Source organism: Magallana gigas, chromosome 8 (genome assembly GCF_963853765.1).
Source record: "Magallana gigas chromosome 8, xbMagGiga1.1, whole genome shotgun sequence".
NCBI classification, from domain to species: Eukaryota; Metazoa; Mollusca; class Bivalvia; order Ostreida; family Ostreidae; genus Magallana; species Magallana gigas.
In genome coordinates, this window is record NC_088860.1 from 20,135,481 (window position 1) to 20,145,530 (window position 10,050).

General features: G+C 33.7%; 1 protein-coding gene across 1 annotated transcript in view; it reads right to left on the reverse strand.

Annotated features, from left to right (window-relative positions):
* Window positions 1–2,984: 2,984 nt before the first annotated feature.
* LOC105329742 (uncharacterized) overlaps window positions 2,985–10,050 on the reverse strand; it is a gene marked incomplete in the record, with an annotated part of 30,113 nt that continues 23,047 nt past the window's right edge. The window contains 2 exon segments of the mRNA XM_066068558.1: window positions 2,985–4,471; window positions 9,553–9,775. Of these exon segments, the coding sequence (XP_065924630.1) occupies window positions 4,439–4,471; window positions 9,553–9,775 (256 nt within the window).

The following is a 10,050-nucleotide window of genomic DNA, read 5'->3' on the forward strand; positions in this document are numbered from 1 at the left end:
GTCTATAGTTGATCGATAACATTTGAAGAAATGTTTCAAGTTAAATTTTACAATCGCAAACGAATCGTTGTTCAAAAATTGAATCAAGGAAACATCAGATAGAAATAAGAATTTCAACAAGTGATTATTCCAAACAGGTTTACAGGCTTTACTTTTTATTTTGCCTTGGCCTAGAATGACGCAACGTCATCGGGTAAAAGGCGTCAAGTGGTTGCTTTATGTTCTACAGACAAAAAGTACAAATCAGCAAATTATTGACGGCAACATAGATCTGACCACGTTACCGACCAATTTCTTGTCCCAAGTGTGAAGAGAATCAAAAAGGCAATCTTGCAATCAATAAAAAAATCAGAAACATAAATAACATTGTTATTTATTCTCTGATAAAATGTGAATACAAAAAATAAAAGTTTGAAAATTTGGTGCTAACAATCACGCAGAATGCTGCAAATCTTCTTCTTGCTGTCCCCGAAATACTTAAACAATACGATACTTTCCTTGGGATTCATGCAAGATATGATGGTAGCGTCATTGCAGAAAACATTTTTTTTTCTGCAATGATCGCTACATTCATGATCGCATGAATCATAACATTTTATTGTTTATAGGACCTATTAACATCAACCGAGTATGATTCCCTATATTTCTTACGAAAACTTTTCGATAATTCATAGCTTTATAGAAACAGCTACACACCCCGTTTATCGATCGGTCGAAACCTACAGCGACTGAAACTGACAGGACTGAAATATACCCGCCCCGTTTATCGATTGCTGTAAACCTACAGCGACCTATAAGAAAAATCACGGACAGCACGGAATAATCATGATGATGCTAACATTAGTTTCTATAGCGCCGTGAATTAAAATCGGTTTGCTGAAGAATTAAAGGAGAAAATACCAACGGATGTAAATACATGTATATTATATATAAAACTAATGATATTGAAATATTTACACATAAACGAATATTTTACGATCTCTTCTCAATAGCCAAAGTATTAGCCGGATGCTCGTAGCATTCGCATAAGATGTATACCGGGTGGGTTAAAGCCTGGCTACGGTCTATCCTAATATTCTTGGAGCATATCGTAACATTTAGTTTTGATTTCTCCATATTTTTTTTCAAATCGGGATTAACAGTTTATAATGCATATATTGCAAAACTGACTAGTTGTGTAAACTATAATTTCAAACTCATTTGCGCTTGAAAAATTTAGGGTTTTACAGAATGAATTTTACAAGTACGGTATAGGTTTCCTTGCTCGTCCTGAACAATCACTAGTTTGTCTGCTCGGTATATACATTTTGTATATACTTGACCCCCCCCCCCCCCCCGCACCTGGATAGATTGCTTTAAACAATGTTAAATCAGTCAACTACCAATATTTTTCAAATAAAAGAATTAAAAGTTGAGGTATTGCTAATGTTTACTAACATATCACAGATGATAATAATAATAAATAAATAACAAATTATTACACATTTACTAATTGTACAGCGTTTCTTTGCTACTCAGAAATAAGTAAGCACAAAGTGAAAAAAACTGAGGTAAGATCAAACAAAGAGATGTACAAACAGTGTAATTTTGGTGAATATCAATGTTTCACATTAGATGAGGCAAAGAGAGCAAAAAACAATATACATATGAGGAGATCTACAGTTAATGATTTTATACTAGGTGAATATGATTTTAATAGAGTTCACAGAGTTGACTAAACATTTATCTGACTGTTGATAAATACTGACATTCTGATTTTTGAGACCTGTTCAACAGGGGCAGCCCTTGCAGTCATTTAAAATTGACATAATTCCACATACATTGTACATGTGACACCATTGATTTTTTTTTATTGCGAGAGCACCTGAAAAAACTTACTTTCTTGAACAGGTTTCTAATGAGAATGATCTCTATGGACACCAAGCGTTGAATTAAAGATTATGATATGCATTGTAATTTTCTTCAACAAAAGTATGTTTTTCACAGTTGTTGAAATAATCATATTTGCTTTTGTTAAAGATTATATTTATTGAATAACTATTTCAAAAAATCTTCCTCAAACAGAATGAACAAGTGAAAAGCTGTCAATGTGACAGCAAACCGGGTTTTCTTTTATGTGAACTGTATCCATAATCCATGTCAACCCATATCCAATGAAATGGTGTACCCTATATGCAATATTTTGCCAAAAATTGACTAAGTTCAAAAGCTGGTATTTTTTTCATAAATTATCAGAAATCAAAATCCTAGCAATATGCACACCTCTGATATATGTACAATTGATCTGCAAAAGAACAACTTCCTACTTTGAAAACTGTAGGAGGAGTTATCCGTACAATGAGGGTACCCTATATGCCAGATTTTGCCAAAAAATGACTAAGTTCAAAAGCTGGTATTTTTTTCATAAATTATCAGAAATCAAAATCTTAGCAATATGCACACCTCTGATATATGTACAATTGATCTGCAAAAGAACAACTTCCTATCTTGAAAACTGTAGGAGGAGTTATCCGTACAATGAGGGTACCCTATATGCAATATTTTGCCAAAAAATGACTAAGTTCAAAAGCTGGTATTTTTTTCATAAATTATCAGAAATCAAAATCCTAGCAATATGCACACCTCTGATATATGTACAATTGATCTGCAAAAGAACAACTTCCTATCTTGAAAACTGTAGGAGGAGTTATCCGTACAATGAGGGTACCCTATATGCCAGATTTTGCCAAAAAATGACTAAGTTCAAAAGCTGGTATTTTTTTCATAAATTATCAGAAATCAAAATCCTAGCAATATGCACACCTCTGATATATGTACAATTGATCTGCAAAAGAACAACTTCCTATCTTGAAAACTGTAGGAGGAGTTATCAGTACAATGAGGGTACCCTTTTGGCAGCCGCCCGCCCGCCCGCCCGCCCACCCGCCCGCCATTTTCACCATTTTAATAACCGGATTTTTCCTTCGGAAAACCCGGTTAATAAAAAGGATCCTAGTTACTTGAAACCTTCAAAAAACATTCAAAAGGTTAATGGGGCTGGTTTTTTTGAGTGAAATGTTTTGCACTTGCAACTTTACATATATATTTCATAATAATTCTTCAACAATTTGATGTTAATTTTATGTCAGTTGTCAATTTCACAGAAAAAGCGGTTGTACATAAGTTTCCGGTAAAAAAAAAAAAAGAACAATGTTGCCAGCAAAAAGAATTCATAAATATATGCATGCACAAAAAAAGAACAATTTTCAAAATTTATCATTTATGTAAATTTCACAGAAATAGTGTTTGGACATACTGGGTAAGTTTCCGTAAATAAATAAATGAAGCTATGATGACATCAATGTAACAGCAAAGAGATTTTTTTAAAATGATTTGGCACGCACAGTTGAGAAAATAATAAAAAAAAGTTTTTAAAATGACATTTACTTTGTCAATATTCATAACACTAACTTTCGAGTACTATAATCAACTACTACGCTTTGAGCTTATATGTGCAAAGCTTGGATTCAATGTAAATTCATGTATACAACATTGCATACAAAACAACTGTTTGGCAAAATATAAACAGGAAGACCTGTTTGGTTATAAATGTAGTGAAGAAGCACTTGGAAGCCATACAATAAACATTTGATACAATACATGACAGAGCATGCATGTAAAAATACAAAAATATATCTCAATGCCACATAAAAAATAAAAAATATCCATTGGTTTTACACATGAGATCATATTCACAGATGTTCAGTCACAAGTATTTCATTTCTCACACACGTACATCATGAATAATGTCAATCATAAAAATGAACTTTTATTGTAAAATAATGTGCTGAAATGAATGGCACTATCTACAATGCAACAATGATCTAATCTGAAGCCAAAAATATCAAGGAGAAGTTGTGTCAAGTAGTTTTTAAGATTTGGGTTGAACACAATTAATTCATCATGAACAATTCCAAGACCGCATGGAGCAGCAGAGAAACTCAGAAATCCACAGATCCAGCTGTGAGAAAAACAATCCACATGTAAATACAAGAATCCATGGATCTTGATGTAAACATATGGATCTTGGTGTATGAATGCAGGAATACTGGTGCTCCAGTCTAGGTGGAAATGCAAGTATATATCCAGATCCAGCAGTAAACAAATCGATTGAGTGGATATATCTGAGATTTCCATTTCCAAGTTTATATATAAGGCTCTAGCACCCATAGGAATAGCTATCAACACAGAATGTTATTGTAAGTCAAATGGAAGTCCACTACTGGAAGGTTTTCCAATTAAGTCAAATTCTCTAGTTGAGTCCATCTGGAAGGAGTTTTGGATAATGGTCCAGAGTACAGCAGTAGTACCAGCTAATACTGGTATTCAGAAGACCAGGTATGTAGAGCATTGAACAGGTTATGTGTCAATTTTTAAGATCTTTTTCTGTTGTAGACACTCAAGGTCCAGTCAGGATGTTCCCGCTATTTATCTGTAAATTTCGTAAAACTGATTAATTCTTTACTACATTGACTAATTTGTTTTTAATGCAAAAATCTAAATACCCGGTACATGTAAAATATATTCTACTATGGAATTATGTTTGATAAGTTCAGCCAAAGAAAGTTTTTCAGTTCTATTTAATGAAAACTAAAACTGATGCTTACGCTAATATTTCCTCTTTGAACCAAAAAATGTGATACAGCTTACTCCACTTATATTGAAATCGCTTATTTTGAAATTCCGCTTATTTTGAAATAGAAATAAATCCCAAGGTTTTTGCCTCTCATTTTCTTTGCATTGAATCAACGGATATAATGAAATCTGCTATTTTGAAATATTGCTTATATTGAAGCCACTGATCGGTCCCCATAGGTGATGATTAGTTGTTTTTATAACGGTTATGTTGAAGTACTCCCAGGCGGCTGTCATCACAGTTGGTGAAAGTAATTATGCCAGACTGACCGGTTGATATACAAAGGTGGGAATTTATAAGTTCTAATCTTGTGTATTTTTATACTTCTTTTAAAAAGTAAAATTTATTCACTGTTTAATTTTTTGTTTTTATGTGTACGGATGTATTGAGGCTAGTCGTAATATGGAAACCCACAGAAACGAAAAACCTTATCTTCGGACACTAAATTAGAACTAGTTATGGCTGTTGATAGAAGGACAAAGCCTAAATTCGAAGTAGCTAAGGATTTTTAGATTATCGCGAGTACACTTCAGACGATCCACAAGCAGCGTTCAGCAGTATTTGAAGCGTTTGAGTCTGGTGATTTTTCTCTAAACGTAAAAGAATGCAATCGGAAATTATGATGAGGTTTAAGATAGTAACAAAATGAAACTCACAAAACTTACGGATGTAATTTTAATCAAACTTTCAAAGACTAATATTCCATGTAATCTGTTCACTGTAATAGATAAATGATTACCAAATAATTTGTTCGGGTTTAGTTTTCAATGCTTACATCAGGATTGAACTTTCAAAAATGGCGGGCTTCACGTCAGTCAATATCGCTTATATTGAAATACGGATATATTGAAATAATTTGCATGGTCCCCTGAATTTCAATATATCCGGAGTAGGCTGTATGTGAATTCTATGTATGAACAGGCATTCTGAATAACTGCTGAATGGGTTAATAAATAAACTTAAATGGAAAAGTAATCATTGACTTATAATCCCTCATTCAGAAAAACTGATGTTCTGCTTTCATGATGTTCTGCTTTCATAATTTGCTCAAATCCATTTTTTCATTTGCCTTCATGCTACCAGTTGTTACAGTGGTCTGTAGTTGTTGACTGTTCCAAACCATGATTTTCTATTTTTATATTAACATTTTCAACTGCCTTTGCTGTGATAACATTACGAATCAATTTTGAACCCTAAAACCCAATAACTTCATAAAACTTGAGCGACACAAAATGAGCATGTCTTATAGCATAACCAAAACATAGGTAATCACAGATTACAAAGCTCACCGAGACGAGACATCACCCTTATGAGACTTCACCTTTAAGACCACCTTTATCATATTAAATGAAAATCATACTTTATGATCTTGGATATTCAAGGATTCTGTTTTGACACAATATCGTATATCATCTGTTAAAAAATCGTATGATAATCATATGTTCATTTGTTAATCAATACAATAATATAACATTAAATATTGCATCCTATCATATTTACAACATATATCATATAATACAATATAATACCATAATAGACAATGATGAGATATGATATTGTAACGTATGATATGACATTGTATTGTGTTATACGTTATTGTATTTGATCAAATAATACAATATCATTATATATAAAACAATATAGTATTATATTACAATATCATATAACATAATACATCATAACATTGAAACATATGATATTATATTGTATAATATAGAATGATATTGCATGATATTGATCATTTTTAATACATAATATGATATTGTATCATATGATACAATATAATTTGATACAACATTGTATCATATCACATGATACAATATTATGTGATAAAGTAAAACATCATATAATACAATATTATATTATACATATTGTATCATATGATACAATAATATGTTTTACAATATCATACAATACAATTTCATGTGATGTGATAATATATCATATTATAAACCAAAATCATATTATACAATATCGTATGATACAATATTATATAATATTACATTATCATATTATACAATTTCATGTGATATTATTCTATATTAGAGAAACTAATATCATAGTATACAATATCGTATGATGCAATATTATAGAATATACAATATTGTATCATAGGATACAATATTATATTTTGCAATATCTTTTGTAATAGTATCATGTGATAAAATAATAAATAAATAATACAATAAAATATTATACAATATTGTATCATAATATACGATACTACACATAACGATATCATGATACAATATCATAACATAAAATATAAAAAAAAGTTGATACAATATCATATCGTATCTTACAACTTTTTATAATATTACATATGATATTATATTGTGTCATATTAAACAATATTGGTTCATACCAAACAATACTATATCATAGGAATCATGTTATATCATTTATCAACAAACACATCTATCTATCAACAGGTTTGAGTGAGGTAGGAGATTTCTTTAGCATCCTTGATAATGGAGATCAGGCTCTGCATCTGAAGCAACCTCTGCGTTTCATTAATAATATAGTTAAATCAACTATGCAAGCTATCATCTATAAAACATATGACCTGTTCCAAAAAAAACTAAACCTCATCCAGCATCCGAAACCTATGGCTCAGATTCAGCATTTAAGCCCGTCAGGTGCATTTGTATCATAAGACGCATCATCCATGCAATTTTGGTGAAGTTTGGACCAGTAATAACTAAGATATCATCATCAGAGGGCACTAGCAATTAAAACCTTAACTTCCTCCAGCATCCGCAACCTATGGCTCAGATTCAGCACTCAAGCCTGTCAGGTGCATCTGTATCATAAGACACACCATCCATTCAAGTTTGGTGAAGTTAGGACCAGTAATAACTAAGATTTATTTTTTAGCATCCTTGATAATGGAGATCAAGCTCTGCATCTGAAGCTACCTCTGCGATTCATTCATATTACAGTTAAATCAACTATGCAAGTTTGAAATAGTACTATCATCTATTAAACATGTGACCTGTTCCTAAAAACTTAACTTTATCCAGCATGCGAAACCAGACTATGCATTCAAGCCTGTCAGGTGCATCAGTATCATAAGACACACCATCCATGGAAGTCTGGTGAAGTAAGGACAAGTAATAACTAAGATATCATCATCAGAGGGCACCTGTTTCAAAAACTTTATCTAACCAGCTCTTAAAACCTTAACCTCCTCCAGCATCCGAAACCTATTGCTCAGATTCAGCATTCAAGCTTGTCAGGTGCATCAGTATCATAAGACGCACCATCCATACAAGTTTGGTGAAGTTAGGACCAGTAGTAACTAAGATTAATCATCAGAGGGCACCTGCAACAAAAATTTTAACCAGCTCTAAAAACCTTAACCTCTTCCAGCATCCGAAACCTATTGCTCAGATTCAGCATTCAAGCTTGTCAGGTGCATCAGTATCATAAGACGCATCATCCATACAAGTTTGGTGAAGTTAGGACCAGTAGTAACTAAGATTTATTTTTTAGCATCCTTGATAATGGAGATCAAGCTCTGCATCTGAAGCTACCTCTGCGATTCATTCATATTACAGTTAAATCAACTATGCAAGTTTGAAATAGTACTATCATCTATTAAACATGTGACCTGTTCCTAAAAACTTAACTTTATCCAGCATGCGAAACCAGACTATGCATTCAAGCCTGTCAGGTGCATCAGTATCATAAGACACACCATCCATGGAAGTCTGGTGAAGTAAGGACAAGTAATAACTAAGATATCATCATCAGAGGGCACCTGTTTCAAAAACTTTATCTAACCAGCTCTTAAAACCTTAACCTCCTCCAGCATCCGAAACCTATTGCTCAGATTCAGCATTCAAGCTTGTCAGGTGCATCAGTATCATAAGACGCACCATCCATACAAGTTTGGTGAAGTTAGGACCAGTAGTAACTAAGATTAATCATCAGAGGGCACCTGCAACAAAAATTTTAACCAGCTCTAAAAACCTTAACCTCTTCCAGCATCCGAAACCTATTGCTCAGATTCAGCATTCAAGCTTGTCAGGTGCATCAGTATCATAAGACGCATCATCCATACAAGTTTGGTGAAGTTAGGACCAGTAGTAACTTAGATATTGCTATCAATGGGCACCCGCAACAAAAACTTTAACCTGCACCAAAAACCTTAATCTCCTCCAGCATCCGAAACCTATAGCTCAGATTCAGCACTCAAGCCTGTCTGGTGCATCAGTATCAGAAGGCACACCATCCATGCAAGTTTGGTGAAGTACAGACCAGCAGTAACTAAGATACTGCTATCAAAGGGCACCTGCAACAAAAACTTTAACCTGGTCCAACAACCTTAACCTCCTCCAGCATCTGAAATTTAGGACCCAGATTCAGCATCCAAGTCCTTCAAGTCCATAAGTAGGTCCAGATGCATCATCCATGCAAGTTTGGTGAAGATAGGACAAGTAATAGCTTAGATACAGGACCTGCAACAAAAACTTTAACCAGGTCCGGACGCCGACGCCGACGCCGACGCCACCGCCGACGCCGAGGGTATAGCATAAGCTCTCCTTGACTTCGTCTCGGTGAGCTAAAAATGGTATTGGCTGCACAGTGTAGTACAAAATGTAATACATAGCATGTGCTACATAAAAAAAATAGTAGTTTTAAAATAACGCTGTTTTAAAGTGTACAAATTGGAAATAATGTACCGGTAAATATAAGTAATGGTCAAATCTTGGTCAAATCTATCATAAAGCCCTTCAGGCTTTATTGGATTTGACCACGCCCGACTGAAATTATCATCTCATAATACATGTACTCAAAGAATGATTCCTTATTCCTTAAATAATTTGCTCACTCAACACCATTTTTTATTTGACCTTAGACCTTTGACCTACCGGTTGTTCAAGGGGCTTGTAATTGTTGACCCTGTCCCACAGCATGAAGTCATCCTTCTGTTCATTGGTGTATTTAGCCTTGTGGGACAGCTGGATGGCTTTGTCCATCATCTCCAGGACGATGGAGCGCATGGCAACAGAGGGGTGCTGTTTGTCACCGAGATCACTGGTCAGAGTGTCCACTCTCAGCTCGGCTGGCATTAACCGCTTCTTCTCAGGCTCACTGTCATCGAAACAGATACATGTATGGTTCAAGCACAAAACTACAGGCAGTATATTGGGGAAGAGGATAAATAATTCTGTGGGTTTTTTTTTTTTTTATAGTTTTATTGGATAATAAAGAAACTAACAAGCTTGTGGGAAAAATGTTTTTGTAAATAATCAATTGTAGATTTCTTTAATGGGAATGCATTTCAACTACAATTTCTGATTAATTTGATGATTCCAAGCCTTCATAAATACCGGTAGAAAAAAAAATTATGTTAATCATTATGACAC